Source organism: Microtus pennsylvanicus, chromosome 3 (assembly GCF_037038515.1).
Source record: "Microtus pennsylvanicus isolate mMicPen1 chromosome 3, mMicPen1.hap1, whole genome shotgun sequence".
Lineage (NCBI taxonomy): Eukaryota > Metazoa > Chordata > Mammalia > Rodentia > Cricetidae > Microtus > Microtus pennsylvanicus.
In genome coordinates this window covers 81,425,794-81,443,516 of record NC_134581.1, presented here as the reverse complement: position 1 = coordinate 81,443,516, position 17,723 = coordinate 81,425,794, and the positions used below count along the sequence as shown (strand labels likewise).

Sequence of the window (17,723 nt, the reverse complement as noted above, 5' to 3'; positions counted from 1 at the left end):
TTTTCGGGTGACAATGACTTTAGTGTCCAGATATTTCTACAGCAGAGCTGTCGGGTAAGAGCCCCTGATATTTCAATAGGGCAGCAATCTCAAGCTGTGACGGTGTGCACTGTAGTTCCTGGCAGAGTGCCACTCACATCATTTGAAATTGATTTGCCAAGGACCACTTCTTCTGGGAGTGTTTCCAAGCGTATTGCCTCTCCACAATCATCTGGTTACAACTGAAAGCCACATTATGCTCTGGAACTAGACAAGATCCTTTCCACACTTCTTTGGTATGGTGTTCATGTACTTAGTCATTACCATATCACTCAGGTGCTTCTGGCAGATCTCTACAGTCATGGAATACTGGCAATCACTAACCCTAGGTTACAGATGCAGTCCCAAGAAGTTAAAGCAGCTCCCACTCCTGCATCTTACTGCTTCCCCTATCCCTGATGTTGCCCTCTTGAGTACATCTCTTAGCCCAGCAGTTGCCCAGCCTATCCTTTAAGGGAAAACAATCCCATTCACTGTAGAAATGTCCTAAATATCAGTTGTTCTTATCCAGCTGGTTCTTCCTCCAAGTCTTGTTTTCTTGTTTCATGTGTAACAAGACTGCAAATGAAAATAATTTTCCATTTTTTTTCAGAATTAGAAGAGCAAGAAAGAGGTTGTTTATGGTTGTTTATTGGGGTCACACACATTTTCCTGATATGATTTTTGTCTGTAATTTTTTTAATTATACATGATTCTGACCTTCAGATCTGCGAGCTAAGTAAATGCCTTCACTTTATACCATAGCCAGTCCCTAAAAACATTTTATAGCAATGGAAAATGTATAGATACACCTGTCATAAAATGATGCATTGAATATTCATTGGCATAAAAAGTAAGAACATTAAGCCGGGCGATGGTGGCGCACGCCTTTAATCCCAGCACTCGGGAGGCAGAGGCAGGCGGATCTCTGTGAGTTCGAGACCAGCCTGGTCTACAGAGCTAGTTCCAGGACAGGCTCCAAAGCCAAAGAGAAACCCTGTCTCGAAAAACCAAAAAAAAAAAAAAAAGTAAGAACATTAGTAACACATTTATTATGCAGAAGAGTATTCTAAGTTTAATTAATAGTTATGCTAGAAATTTACAGATTTGTGAAAGTCTAAGCATGAACAATATAAACTCAATCATTGACCTCCTCTAAATAAGTTTCTTAATTACTGTATCAAAAGCTTCAAAAATTTTAAATAATTTGAATTATAACTCAAACATTAGAATATTTAAGCAAATATATATATATATATATATATATATATATGAAATACATACTATTAGAAAGGAAACTATTAAAATACAATGTAATTATAATGATTTTTTTGCTTGGAAAAATTGTACTCTTCTATGCTATTGTATTGTTGAAAATGTAAAATAGAGCAGACAGTATGAAAATAGCATCATATTTCCTTAAAAATGAAGTGGTAGAAGTTTATAATAAAATTAATCAATTCAGATTCTCATTGGATATACAAAATGATCAAAAGCAAGATCTTGAAATCTATTTATGTTTCTGTGTTCATAACTGTATTATTCACAAAGCCTGGGAATAAAAAACATCTGAGTTTATGAATGTATCGTCTTAATATATTATATAATGGATACACAAAGAAATATTGTTCAGATGTGAGCATCAATGAAGTTCTGACACATGTATTACCCATCACCCACATGGATGATACAAGGAGAGAGTAGCCAATCATAGTAAAATGAACATAGTCATTCTATATTCTAGAATCAGCTGTTTTTATTAAAAAATGAAATAGAATGATGGTTAGTAAGGAATGGAAATTTTGGGAGACTATAGAAGCAGAAGAAGAGGGAGCATTGGTTTAATGACTGTATTTTCTTTTATTTTTGATTATTTATATATATATATATATATATATATATATATATATATAATTTCTTTCTTCCCATTCCTCCCTTCAAATCCTTCTATATAGTCCTCCTTTATCTTTCATTTTACTGATGTCTCTTTCCACAGATAATTGGTACATGCATGCATGTTAATTACATAAATGTATATTTCTAAATATAACCTGTAGAGTCTATATAATGTTCCCTAATATGCATATGTCATGAGGGATTACCATTTGTAATTGAATAACCAATTGGTGTGCTCTTCCCTGGAGACTATTTCTTCCAATCTTAGTATCCCTTGGTTTCCTGCATTTTCTTTTAAAATTAGTTTTAAGCTATCCTACAAACTCATGGTCTTCATTATGACATTTTCAGCATGTTTAAGGTCCAATTCTGCATGATGGATGGGCCAGTAGATTATATAACTTCAGTGCATTTGTACTTATGAAACATACTAGAAGGCATTTATAGCTCCATCTTTACAGATGTTATTTCTTTTCAGGTCACATGGTTTTTTTTTTTTTTTTTGGTTTGGTAGTGAGATAACTTCTTTTAATATAACAACATTCCTGTTAGATATAGTCAGTTCACTCTATCTGATTTTTTTCCCAACCTCAATGGAGTGCGTCCAGGAATGTCTGAGCAATAGAAAGCAGGGTGACTGAGGAACACTACTTCTAGGAATAACAGTGAGTTTCCACTGAGCACATTGTACTCCTTGCTAGGCACTTGCGATTGCTCTGTGGATGCGTTCTAAGTGTGTCTGAGCTAGACTGCTATGTGATTGTTTTGTAGATCAAATGGGAACTGGAGATGTTAGAATGATTAAAGTATGCACTTTGTGAAAATAAACAAGATCCTATATCAGAACTTCATCCATCTTTGCACAGTGGAACAAAATTTAGTGAAACTGGAAATGGTGGCCATCTTTATCTCCTAAAGTATCTAACCCTTATTTTTATCCTCTTGTCTTACTGGATTTGGTAGTCTTCTCTTCACCTCCTTCATAGTCCTTCTTTTTACCTATGGTTGGTTTAGGTTTCTCCTCATTGGCTTTACTCCGATAACTTTTTCTTTCATTTTGTACAAATACTCTTTCTTTTTTCATTTTTTATTAGTTTTTTTTTTCCAACCCAAAGGGCTTCATTTTATCTCCTTATCTGGAAATAAACATCTACTCTAGTAACATTATGTTATGCTACTTGACTCTTTACCCTTATACACTGAAGATGACTTTTCTCTGTACTAATAGCTATTAATTCTTTATTCCTACCATGTGTCTGAAATGTCTCGAGTTCAAGGATCTTATTTGAGTATTCCAATAGACGTCTTTTTCCAAGAACTTTACTTTGTACTATAGATGCAATCATTTCTTCATATACTTTCTCATCCACTCTGTACTGGAACACTTCTGGTTAAAATACTAGCCTTTCATCTACTCCTAAATTCATAGACAGCTTGTTTAACATGAACAATGATGACCTTCAGCAATCACCGGCTGTCTTATCTCTCTCATGCATTATCTTACACGGCGTTCTCTTCCTATAACCGCTAAAATCCCCTTCTTTGAGATGAAAATAGAATTTGTGCCCTGGCAATGTTGAAGCATGCATGGGCAGCCCATATATGGCAGTTCTGTTGAACTTGTCCCTATTGGGTGTCATGGTATAAGTTGGTGAGGACAACTGACAAGGTCTCTTCCTCAAGAGGGCAACAGATCTCATTACATATGGTTGTGAACCACCATGTGGTTCCTGGGAATAAACCTCAAGACCATTGGAAGAACAGGCAGTGCTCGTACACACTGAGCAACTTCTCCATAGGAATCAAACCTGTGGCCTTCCCCATGAAAAGCAATCAAACTACAAATAAGTACACTTACAATGAACTTTGCATTTTAAAAGGTAAAAGATTTAAATGATCTGAAAAGAAACCAGAGTATTCCCTATGCATTTTGATGTCTTATTTTGATCTATACTGGGTTCCTAAACTAACCTTTGTAGCTGGGCATTTCTCTTCTACCTGCCAGTTCCTAAATAACCACTCAAAGGTTTAGTATAGCTTATGAATACTTGGTTAATTGAAAGCTCAGGCTTTTTACTGGCTAATTCTTACACTTAAATTAATTCATATTTCTTATTTATACTGAGGCATGTGGCTCATGGCTTGTTACTTCATTTTCTACATGTCCTGCTCATTCAGTGACTTGCTGGCATCTCCTGATTCTACCTGTCTTCCTCCCAGAGTCCTCTGCGTCTGGCTGTCCTATCTATACCACCTGCCTGGCTACCATCCTGTCACATTTTAAGAAACAATAAGAGTAATACATATTCTCAGTGTACAGAAGGACTATTTCACAGCCAAACTTGAATATACACTGTCATTCAGGAGGGTCTACATGTGGGATTCTACTCTCAGATTTCCAAGAAACTGACAGTAGAGACTTATGAAATATTTCATTACACTGTGTGAATATATGTCACTATGATTGGTTTCATAGAGAAGCTGACTGACCAACAGCTGGACATGATAAGGTTGGGGGAGAAATAAACAGAGTGCTGGGAAAAAAAGCAGAGACAGAAAAGTAGCAAGCTGACACAGAAAGAAGGAACATGACCATGCTATACAGTGAAAAGATACCAAGTCACGCACCAAAGGGTTGATAAAATATTTGGGTTCATTAGAAATGTAAGAGTGAACTAATAAAAAGCCTGAGCTATTGGCCAAGCGTTTATAATTAAGATCAAGACTCTGTGTGGCTACTTGGGAGCAGCTTTCAGGACAAAACTTTCTACCTACAGAGACTGTATTAAGGCCCAGCTCTAAATTCTTTAAAGATGTTGAGTTTCATTCCAGCATGCGTATTGTAAATACCAATACCTCTGCTGGGAAATTGTTTTGCCCTTCCCCACACTATCTGTTGATTCATACAGCAGATCCCAGCTAAGAGAACATTTTCTGACAGGTCTTCTCACACCTTCCAAGAACAGTATATCACCATACAGGTCAGAATGTAACAAATAAGATTTAGGAAATACTATCTTTTAAAATATTTGGTCACGAATTAGGTATATGAGAAAAATATGAGGTTTCAAGTGAACATTCTTGAATATTATTAGCTAATGATAGTTTTCACAAAAGATATTGAAATACTGCCCCCAATCACAACACAATTAAAACACGGAGTTAATGAGATGCTTTTTCAACAAGACTCCTGCCTCTTGGGATTAATACCCAAAGGAAGAACACAATTATTTCAAATCTCTTGTGTTGTGAATTATTGCAGTTCTTAGGACCAAACAGGAAATTGCTGCCAGGGAGCTGCAGCACACTTAGATGTGCAGCATTCTACTAGAAACTGAATAAATGAGGAGGAATAATTATCAATTCCAATTTACAGACTGAAGGATGGTGAGACTCCTTTCTTCTGCTGCAGGTACAGAGGGAAACGACACTCAATAACAACATCCATCATATTAGGCTTTCTATTGGCTTAGTAAGTGCTCAATGTCTTCTTCACCTATAGCAAATTGCTCATTCTCTCAGTCACTAGGGATATAATATGGGGGAAGAGGGCAGATTTATAGGCAATAGAAATTATGATCTAATCTGTAATTTAAGGATAATACTGTACTAGAAAACTGAAAAAATATATAAAAATATGTCAGAAAATTTCAAAATATAACAACTGGAAAGGAGTGTTTTCTATGCCCACACCTTCTTTTTCACACAAATATGGTTCTAGAATTAGACTTTGCAGCCTGAGGTAGTGGCAACAGTAGCTTCTTTGTTCTACATGGAATGCCAAGGCCTTTCTGTAGGCAGTTTTTCTTTGTTGTTCCTCATGATTCAACAATCATGAAGAGAGAGTTAAAGGAAGTTGACAGACAATGATACATTCTTACATTCAGAGATGAACCTATGAAACTGGATGCACCTTTCTTGGTGAAAAGCAGAAGAACTTCATACCATTTAAAATATCTGTGACTTCACTGTCTGCTCTATGATCTTTCCTTCCATACAGTAGGACAATAACAACCTTTTTTTGGTGACGTTTTTGAATTCCACCTACTTAGTTTACTTCTTGTGACATATGTTAACAAATATCTTTTAACAATGGAACACAATATGAATTGTGAGGCTTGGACTAAAGTGTGTTTATGTGTATGTATCTCTGTGCATGTGTCTGTGTGTATGGTTGTTTTCATGTGTGTACCTGTAAGATGTATATTATGTGTCTAACAAAGAGAATGCAGTAAAGTTCCACTGTTATACAAGAAGCACTTATTGAGACTTCAGTCACTATGCTATTCTAAACATTTCTTCATATGATCCTTACAAATATACCATGTAAAATCACAAATCCTCAGTTTCCACAAGAAGAATAAGCAAAATTATACTTCTGTGTAAGAAAAATTGAGTACATTCATTCAGCTTCAGATTCAATAATGTTCAGATTTCAAGTTTAAAATCATGAAGTAGATTCTTTTTGTTGTAATTTTGTCATAAATACTGTAGGTTCTAATTCTCATTACCACTGCACCCAGAACCTGGGTGCAATGTAACTGAAAGCATAACTTTTTATTAATTAACATTTTTTTGGAAAATTTCAAAACTATGTATAATGCATCCTGGTTGTGCTCACTCTCCACTCTTTTTTGTCCCTCTTCGAGCCCTGCCTTTCCACTATCATCCCTACTAGAGCAATTCTAGAGAGTTTTTCTTCATTTTGGAATTATCATGAGCATCTGGAATGGTGGAATAGGATCATTTATATCACTATAAGAAGAGACCAGCATGGGAAGCCACTTTCTGGGTGAGATTGTTAAGACACCATCTGCAATTGCTGTAAAAGTTATATTTTGAGTGACTTTGTTAGAAACACCATCTGCAATTTGTTACCTAACTGACAAAATATACCCCATCATCAAGAAAGGAATTCTATCTGGAGCATATCTCTGTAAATACCACTGTCTTTTTAACTTTTACAATGGTGATTTAAAATCATCTAACACATAATAAATTTTACCAAGAATTTCTTACCACAGATTCACAGGATTTGATTCTCCCATAAACATGAGAAACCACACTATGGTGACAGAATTCACCTTGCTGGGCATCCCTGAGACAGAAGGCCTGGAGAAGGTCCTGCTTCTCCTGTTCTCAGCGCTGTATGCCTGTGCCCTCTTAGGAAACTTCCTCATTCTTACTGCGGTCATATCCTCCCAGCAACTCCACACTCCCATGTACTTTTTCTTGGGAAACCTCTCCATCTTTGACTTGGGTTTCTGTTCTACTACAGCTCCAAAAATGTTGTCATATCTTTCAGGACAGGGTCGAGGAATCTCTTTCCAGGGCTGTGTTGTACAACACTTTTTCTATCATTGTCTGGGTTGTACATTGTGTTTCCTGTACACAGTGATGGCCTATGACCGCTTTGTTGCCATATGCTTTCCTCTGAGATACACAGTCATCATGAACCACAGAGTGTGCTGTGTCTTGGCCACAGGGACCTGGATGAGTGGCTGTGTGCACTCTGTTATCCTAACTTCCCTCACTTTCCAGTTGCCCTACTGTGGACCCAGTGAGGTGGATTATTACTTCTGTGACATGCCTGCCGTGTTACTGCTGGCTTGTGAGGACCCCTCTCTAGCACAGAAGGTAGGCTTTACAAATGTTGGTCTTTTGTCTCTCATTTGTTTTCTTCTCATTGTTGTGTCCTACACGCGAATTGGGATCTCCATCTTAAAAATCCGCTCAAAAGAAGGGAGGCAGAAAGCGTTTTCCACCTGTAGTGCCCACCTCACTGCCATCATCTGTGTTTATGGTCCAGTCATCGTCATCTACCTACAGCCCAATCCCAGTCCATTGCTTAGTGCAATTATTCAAATTTTGCACAACCTTGTGACACCCACAATCAACCCAATGATCTACAGCCTGAGGAATAAGGACGTGAAAGCAGCCCTCAGACATGTATTTTTTAAGAAGTGTCTCAGTCTTGAAAGTAAATGAAAACATCTAAAATTGTAGCTTTGTAGCTGAATAAAGTCTGATTCACCATTTAAAAGGACAGTTTTGAAGTTTTGAATCTGCAACCTGCTTCATAAGACAAATTGGCATCCATAATATCCAAGTCATATTTAAATAAAATATAGATTACATTAATTTACCACTTTTTTCATTATTTGAAGATACAGACTTATTTTATATCTCCATGTTTTTTACAATAAAATATAAGTGGCAAAGTCTCTTAGCAGATCCAGTGTTGATTTTCCTTTTATTTTGGTGCGGGGAGGCAGACAGGATTTCTTTGTATAGCCTTGGCTGTTCAAGCCATGTAGACCAGCCTGGCCTCAAAGAAACAGAGGTCTCCCAGGGGTGGCTACCAGCTAGACCTCCTGTGCCAATTTTTGTGTTATATGATTTCTCTATAACCACCACTATTCTTCAAGTATTTGTTATTCTTCTAACTCTTTAAATTTGTTTCCTCACAATGTAACTGTGCCTACTTTACATGTTCCCAGAACATTTACTCTAAATTTTATCTACCAAGAATCATCCAGTGCAAGGTCTATTTTTATAATTAAATGCATGCTCTCTGATGGATATATTGTAGTCACGATAAAAGATGGATGTACTATTTTAGAATGCTGAAACACAGTATAGGATACAGCCTTAGTTAAGTTACGGTAGAGATTGTATGACTGAGAATTCGGTATAGCTTCCATTGTCTTATATTGTGATAGAGCATTACACTCACTTTGTAAGAAGATGAAAATTCACACTGTGATATGTAGTTCCTATTGCCTGTATACCACTTTTTACATCATCATGATATAGAATGTGCTAAGCAAAATGATTGGGATTCAGAGACCACACATAATAGAGTTACTGAATAATGAAGTCCCAATGTAATCAATTATATTTCACTTATTAATTGGACTTCTACCGAGAACTAGCTCTCCTGAAGGGCTCACCTCACTTCTTTCCGTCAACAAAACATTCTGTCAAGCTTAGTAAAGCTCATACCCACTTTGTTGAGCTGTGAGCCTGACTTATGAGAGGAAGCAGACAAAATCTTTCATTAGGGAAAGACATATCCTTTTTAGAGAAATGAAAAATATACCAAATTGTGAGGTTTCTCTTGGGCTAGGTAGCATTTATTGCCCCTACAAAGACGAAAATACTAATTGTAAATGCATTGAGTATCTCAAAATTTTGGACTGATTGGATAAATGGGAGTATAGATAGAGGAATTGTTGTCAAATGTTAAATAATAATGGGATGGAAGAATATTATTGCTCTCTCCTTTACATATAATCCTAGTTAACTATCAGATAAAAACAATTTATCTGACACTTGCCTGGTGCCAGTCAGAGACAAATACTGAGTATAATTCTAGTAAAAAATACTGGTAAATGAATAACAGGATTTTTATTTTTTTGATTAATTAATTTATTTATTTATTAAAAATTTCCACCTCTTCCCATCCTCCCACTTTCCCTCCTCTTCCCCTCACTTCTCTTCCCCCTCACTCTCCAGTCCTAAAAAAAGTCAGGGTGCCCTGCCCTGTGGGAAGTCCAAGGCCTTTCCCCCTCCATCCAGGTCTAGGAAGGTGTGCATCCAAACAGACTAGGCTCCCAAAAAGGCAGTACATACAGTAGAATCAAAATCCGGTGTCATTATCATTGGCTTCTCAGTCTGCCCTCATTGTCAGCCACATTCAGAAAGTCCGGTTTGATCACATGCTCCTTCAGTCCCAGTCCAGCTCCCCTCGGTGAGCTCCCATCAGATCAGTCCCACCTTCTCTGTAGGTGGACGCACCCCTCACGTTCCTGACTTCCTTGCTTATGTTCTCCCTCCTTCAGCTCTTCACCTGGACCTTGGGAGCTCAGTCCAGTGCTCCAATGTGAGTTTCTGTCTCTATCTCCATCCATCACCAAATGAAGGTTCTATGGTGATATGCAAGATATTCATCAGTGTGTCAGTGGGAGAAAACCAGTTCAGGCACCCTCTTCTCTGCTGCCCAAGAACCTAGCTGGTGAAATTCCCTTGGACACCTGGGAACCCCTCTAGAGCCAAGTCTCTTGCCAACCCTAAAATGGCTTCCTTAGTTAAAATGTCTTCTTTCCTTCTCCCATATCCACCCTTCCTCCATCACAACCATCCCATCCCCCTAAGCTCTCACCAATCCTCCTCTTTTGCCTTCTCTCTCCCCATCTATACTTTCCCCCAACCCACACCCACCTCTCTGTTCCCAACTTTTGCCCGGCAATCTTGTCTACTTCCAATATCTAGGAGGATAAATGTATGTTTTTCTTAGGATTCACCTTCTTATTTAGCTTCTCTAGGATCACAATCTACAGGCTCAGTGTCCTTTGTTCATGGCTAGAAACCACTTATGAGTGAGTACATACCATATTCCTCTTTTTTTGTCTGGGTTATTTCACTCAGTAAAGTGTTTTCTATTTCCATCCATTTGCATACAAAATTCAAGATGTCATTGTTTTTTACCGCTGAGTAAAACTCTACAGTGTATATGTACTATACCTTCTTTATCCATTCTTCTATTGAGGGGAATCTAGGTAGTTTCCAGGTTCTGGCTTTTACAAATAGTGCTGCTATGAACATAGTTGAACAAATGCTTTTGTAGTATGATTGGGCTTCTTTGGGGTATATTCCCAAGAGTGGAATCGGAGGATCCTGAGGTAGAGACTAGACATTAAAGCTCTAATTAACCCAATTAAAAAAATGGGGTACTAAAATGAACAGAGAATTCTCAACAGAAGACATTCAAATGGCCAAAAGACACTTAAGGTCATGCTCAACCTCCTTAGTGGATCAGGGAAATGCAAATCAAAACAACTTTGAGATACCATCTTACACCTGTCAGAATGGCTAAAATAAAAAACAGCAATGATAGCTTATGCTGGAGAGATTGTGGAGTAAGAGGAACACTCATCCATTTTTGGTGGGAATGCAAAGTTGTACAACCACTTTGGAAATCAGTGTGGCAGTTTCTCAGGAAACTAACAGGATTTATTTATTTATTTTAGTTTTTAGTATGTAGGAAACAAGGGACTAAACCAGGGTGTATTACAGAAATGCCAGCAATAGGGTCCATGTCAGAGTTTTCTGGATTCCAGGATAAAAACCTCAACATTGAGTGCAGAGTTGTTATAATCCTAGGATGAGTAGGTTCATATCAGGCCCTTTGAAACACTGCTAAATTTTGTCTTACTGACATCATGTATTGGAAAATAGCTTTTGTGTATGTTCCACTAACAATTTTAGTCTGCCAATATCTATACTACAAAGTCACACAACTCACAAGATTATCAAGTCTTCATACTTCACTCTCAAGCTCTTTGGGTACTGTTTTAACTGTTACTGATTTTCTGAACTAGGTGATATAGGAATATAAGAGTAACAATTTACCCAAAGTTCTCAGAGTCTCGCCTCAAGGATCCCATCATCCATCTCTGTCCTTAACTATGTTCTTGGGCCACTTGCATTACTTGTCTTTCCATATCTGTGATCACAATACCTGACAACACATATTAAGGAGGGTGGTGAATTTGTTTGAGCTTATAGTTATAGAGTCTACATTGAAACATCACTTGATTCTGTGTGTATGGGCCTGTAATGCAATCATAAATAAACCATGTGCCAGTGATATGTCATAGGTGGTATTCACTTCTTGATTGGCAGAGAGCAGAAACAGAAAATGACAAGGCTTAATTTCTCCCATCTTATTCCCCCTGCACTCAGTTTCCACATTGGTCAAAAGATCAAGCCCCTGCTGTGATGATGATCTCTGTCTAGGCTCCAGAAAGTAAGCCCTTATGAGTCCAAAATGACAAAGTTGCTATTTATAGAGGCACAAGAAACATTCAAATTCCAAAATGAAGAGAAGGAAGAACACAAAAGGGATTAGACGGAAGAAAGACTAAAACTCAACAGGACAGACACTAAATCCTGTAGCTATATGCCCAGCACCTAGGGATCTCACAGATTATTCATTTGATCCTGCCATTTTTGTTACACATGGCCTTTAAAAAACAAAAACAAACAAAAAAACCATAATTTTTTTATTGATTCTTTGGGAATTTCACATCATGTACCCTAATCCCACTTACTTCCCAGTCCCTCCATAACTGCTGCTCACTGATTCAGCATGGTCTCCAAAACAAACAAACAAAAAAAACCAAACAACAAAAAAGCCACCTGGTGTCTTTCTCACACCATTTTGTCCAATCGGCCCTATCTGCAAGATATTCATTGAAATGAGTCTTAGGTCTGGTTCAAGGCCTCTGATACCATAATTCCTCTTGGATATCCTGCTGTTGCCATGAGTCATAAAATCCTGCAGTTAATGTCCATACTTCCTCAGGACCAGAGCATTCAGGCACTCCAGCAGGCCACAGAAGGGGTAGATATTAGGGTGGGCTAACCCAAGGTCCAGGATGTAGGTCTGGATGATAACTATGCAGGTCTCAGTCTGGGCCACCACCCATCTCAGGTGAGGGGAAGATGATGTTTCTTAGACCCATACTTTCTGGTTCAGCTGTTCCACTCCAGTAATAGTAGTAGCATTTCAATTGTAGTATAATAAATAAAGACTTCCTGAAGATCTGAGGGTAAAACAGTTCTGCTGGTCAGCCTTACAGTCCAGGTTGTAGTAACACACACCTTTAAACCCAGTAGCCTCAATGACACACATTTTTAATCACAGTAGCCACACTAGTTGCCACAGAAACTGGGTGTTGCGTGCCTTTAATCACATTGGGGTGGTGCACACCTTTAATCCCAGCCCCTAGAGAGAATTATAAAGCAGGATGAAACAGCTCTCAACTCACAATCTTATTTTGAGATTCCAGGAGGCAGGATTGCCATTTCAGACTGAGATCTAAGTAAGAGCTGTTTTACTTTCTTTTTTTTTTTTTTTGATTTTTTATTGAGAAAAAGAAAAAAAAAAGTTTCCACCTCCTCCCAGCTTCCCATTTCCCTCTCCCTCCTCCCACCCTTCTCTTCCTCTCCTCCTCTTCTCCCCCTCCCTCCCCAGTGCAAAGAGCAGTCAGGGTTCCCTGCCCTGTGGAAAGTCCAAGGTCCTCCCCCCTCCGTCCATGTCTAGGAAGGTGAACATCCAAACTGGCTAGGCTCCCACAAAGCCAGAACATGAAGTAGAATCAAAACCCCGTGCCATTGTCCTTAGCTTCTCATCAGCCCTCATTGTTCACCATGTTCAGAGAGTCCGATTTTATCCCATGCTTTTTCAGTCACTGTCCAGCTGGCCTTGGTGAGCTCCCAATAGATCTGCCCCACTGTCTCAGTGGTTGGGTGCACCCCTCGTGGTCCGGACTTCCTTGCTCATGTTCTCCCTCCTTCTGCTCCTCATTGGGACCTTGGGAGCTCAGTCCGGTGCTCCAATGTGGGTCTCTGTCTCTATCTCCATCCAATACCAGATGAAGGTTCTATAGTGATATGCAAGATATTCGTCAGTATTGCTATAGGATAGGGTCATTTCAGGTTCCCTATCCTCAGCTGCCCAGGGAACTAACTGGGGACATCGCCTTGGGCTCCTGGGAGTCACTCTAGGTCAAGTCTCTTGCCAACCCTAAGGTGGCTCCCTTAACTAAGATTTGTGCTTCCCTGCTCCCCTATCCAACCTTCCTTTATCCCAATCATCCTGTTTCCCCAAGTTCCCCCATCCTCCCCTTCTCATTTTTCTCTCCCCATCTCCCCTTACCCCCATCCCACCCCACCCCACTCCCAAGATCCCAAGGGTACACTCATCCGTTGCTGGTGGGAATGCAAACTTGTGCAACCACTTTGGAAAGCAGTGTGGCAGTTTCTCAGGAAATTCGGGATCAACCTGCCCCTAGAACCAGCAATACCACTCTTGGGAATATACCCAAGAGATGCCCTATCATATGACAAAAGCATTTGTTCAACTATATTCATAGCAGTATTATTTGTAATAGCCAGAACCTGGAAACAACCGAGATGTCCTTCAATGGAAGAATGGATGAAGAAAGTCTGGAATATATACACATTAGAGTACTACGCTGCGGTAAAAAAAAAAAAAAAAATGACTTCTCGAATTTTGCATGCAAATGGATGGAAATAGAAAACACTATCCTGAGTGAGGTAACCCAGACCCAAAAAGATGAACATGGGATGTACTCACTCATAATTGGATTCTAGCCATAAATAAAGGTCACGGAGTCTATAATTGGTGATCCTAAAGAAGCTAAATAAGAAGGTGAACCCAAAGAAAAACATATAATTTTCCTCCTGGCTATGGGAAGTAGACAAAGCTGTTTTACTTTCTTGATCTTCAGGATAAACCTCTGTTTCTGACACTGACCTTTTATTAACCGTGCTTTATTTGCCACCCAACTTTTTGTGGCATGAGTTTACAGAAAAGCCATTTATCTGAGGCTTTTTAGCCACCAGCCCAGTCCAGGGCTGGGATTGGAGTTACAGCTGTAAGAATCAGAACCCAAACCTAGGTACCTGGGTTCAGGAGAAAAACTAATGCTCCCAGCTTCCATCTGTCCCAGATTAGCTTTCATGTAAAGATGAGAAATACACAGATAATCTGGATGGTGTATGTTATTGTGCTTTCTTTGAATTATTTGACTGCCGAAAAAGGACCAAGAGCTGCTAAACGACTTTTGATTATAAATGTTGCTGGATTAATTATATTTATATACTTTAGAAATGTCTTGACTTCAAAATTTAATTCAAAAGATATGGTACTTTGGAAAAGAGGTTTTGCTTTTGTTTCTACAGGAAGTGAGAGGCTGTGGTTCCATTCTGATTAAGAAAAATAAAGTTTGATCAAAATGCCTTGACTACAAAATTTAAGTCAAAAGATATATTATTTTAGAAAAGAAGTTTTGTTTTTTGTTTCCATAGGAAATGAGAGTCTGTAAATTCATTCTTGATTAAGAAGAATAAGGTTTGATCAAAATGACTTGACTTCAAAATTTAAGACAAAAGATACGTTACTTTAGAAAAGAAGTTTTGCTTTTGTTTCCACAGGAAATGAGTTTCTGTGGATTCATTCTTGGTAAAGAAAAATAAGGTTTGAGTGGCTGTGGATTCATTCTGAGTTAAGAAAAATAAAGTTTGATCAAAGAAAACCCCCGTAAATAATCTTCAATGGGAAAAAAATAAACCAGATGATCCAACATTTCAGAGTACATTTGTTGTAATTTCCTCTAAGTTCTACATCCAGAACAGCTTCAAGACTGTTGGCTGAAGTGATTCAGCCTCACAGAATACTTTCATTAGCATTTAGCCATAATCCTAATTTTTCTTTGGGTTCCCATAAGATTATGTCCCCAATCAGCAGTAAGTAGCCTAGAAAACTATGCCTACCTTCCCCTAAAAGATGGATTATGGATTTTTGTCTTTGTTTAATGTGTTGCTTGCATGTTGTTATGGACAATGGTCAGGGGGATAAAAGCAAAAAAAGGAATTAGATTCAAGGTTCTTGTTTTGAATAATAATAATGATAATAATAATAAAAGACCAGGTGGTGATGGCACAGAGCTTTAATGCCATCACTCTGGAGGAAGAAGCAGACAGATCTCTGTGAGTCAAGGTCAGCCTGTTCTACACAGTGAGTTCCAGGACAGGCTCCATAGCTACTGAGAAACCTTGTCTAGAAAAACCATGAAGGAAAGAAGAGAGAGAGAGAGAGAGAGAGAGAGAGAGAGAGAGAGAGAGAGAGAGAGAGAGAGAAGGGAAAAAAGAAAGAAAAAGGGGGATATAAATAATGGTAAAATAGAAAGGTAGATTATTGAATCTACTCTGAAAAGAAAAAGGGAGGATATAGATATGATAAAATAAAAAGGTAGATTATTGAATTACTTTATGAAAGCAACTATTAGCTCTAAATGTTTTACATTGGTTTTACTTTTATATATTGTATACAAATTTTGTACATTGATACAAATTTGAGATTAATTTTGTTAAAGCACATTGTACATATGTTTCTAATCTTGTTCAAGCTATTGTACCCATATAGCTCATTTAACAATGTAATACAAATTTCAAGTCATTCAAAATTATTATTACCAAATGTTTAGGATAATAAAAAAATATAGGTGAGCAGTTAATCACCTAGTATAATTGAAGTTTAAGTAACATTCGGTATGTTTTTAAGGACAAGCAAAGTTATAATTTAGATAGATAGGTCATCTTCAAACACTTCAGAGATCTACAGAATACGGCATTTAAGATGTTTTAATAATATAGGTTCTTTTTTTATGACAATGAGACAGGTCTGCTCCTGGCAGCAACAATCTACCTCAGAAAAGACAATGGGCATCGACAAAACTCCACATGGAGTTTACTTTCTTTTTGACAAAAGTAAGCCACTGGGCAGGAAAATACCCCTGCCTCGACTATTGACATTATGCTGTCCTAATTAGACAAGCAGGATATAAATGTCTGTCTAATATACTGGGTCTGTAGGCCAAAGAAAAATGTCACAACATTGCAGAGGAACTTTGGGTGACTGTCATAGCAGCCAGCTATTTCTGTCATTACTCACATCCCTGCTTAATCATCTAATCTTATTTCCTTTTTGTGTCTCTGAGGGAGTTGAAGATTAGATAGCTATAGTTATAGTTTACCAGATACAGAAGGCAAGTTACAACAGAAAGTAAATTAGGTATATATCTTTGGACTCACCAAGATAAGATAGATATGAAGTATTTTCTCTGAATTTGTCAAATGCAAATGGTCTAGACATTGATTTATTGCCTGTATATAGTCCAAAAACCCCATCAAACTGTAATCAAGTAAATGCACACATGCACGCATGCATGCATGAGCACACACACACACCATAAAACCAGAACAGAACTGTATAGAGTTCACTTTATGCTTGGCAACTACTCATATTCATTTTTTCTCTCTTTTTTAAATCATATTTATTTTTTGTACTTGTGTTTCCTAGATCCTGACTATCTTACAGAACAGGGAACTGTAAATCTTTTTTGGCCCAACAAACCTCTCCTCTGACATAAAAATCCAAATCAGACCAAATCAAACTGAATTAGAAAAGGCCAGGATAAAGTGGATGCCAGCGCTCCCAGGAAGTCCTTCAGGCTCCCCAGGGAGAAAGACCAGGAAACCACAGAGAGTGGGAAGAAAAACTGAAGAGGCCTCATGTTTATTCTCTGGAGGGCAGTTTAAATAGCTTGTGAGAATGGTCTTGACCCTCTCCGGGGAAGGGTCACCACCATTTGACAGGCTTTCTCGAAGGTGGGGTTTGGACTGAGGTAATTCCCAGGGGAGGGGGCTTGAAATGGAGCTTTCCACTCAACATTTCAAAATCAATTTCAGGGGCTGCAGTGACACAATAAAACAATCCAGACTCCTTGGATAAAGGGGTCACCAGCTCAAGTCTGGCTACTTCCTGCAGGTATGGGGTGACATGGGAGAAGGAGAGTTGTGAGTTGATTGGCTCACACTCAGCAAGAGGTGCAGCTGGAGAGGCATCTGGTTTACTACCTTTCTGGAGACCTCAGGCATCTGTTCCTTGTGGGAGATGAGAAGGCAAGTGACTAGGAGAAAAAAATATACTGATATTATTGGCCCTATGAATGGGACTAGCCATGGGAGGGGTCATTAACTGCCAGAAAGAATGGGACAGAGAAGTGCCTGGGTTGTACAGGAGAGGCACTGGTGAATAAGGAGAACAGGTATGCACTTTTAAAAGCAGATTTTAGTTGGTATGTGTCCTTTTGAGCCAGGAACATTGGTACCAATGATGAAGTCCCAGCAACTGGAGGTATTGGTGTTGTCTGGAG

General features: G+C 38.4%; 1 protein-coding gene across 1 annotated transcript; it reads left to right on the top strand.

Moving 5' to 3' along the window:
* Positions 1-6,966: 6,966 nt before the first annotated feature.
* Positions 6,967-7,902, top strand: LOC142847120 (putative olfactory receptor 10D4). The gene has a single exon (XM_075967849.1). The coding sequence runs from the start codon at positions 6,967-6,969 to the stop codon at positions 7,900-7,902; it is 936 nt and encodes a 311-aa protein (XP_075823964.1).
* The last annotated feature ends 9,821 nt before the right edge of the window (positions 7,903-17,723 follow it).

Bases quoted from the DNA above. Each gene is read 5' to 3' on its own strand.
- LOC142847120 (XM_075967849.1), top strand. From the start codon at position 6,967: ATGAGAAACCACACTATGGTGACAGAATTCACCTTGCTGGGCATCCCT.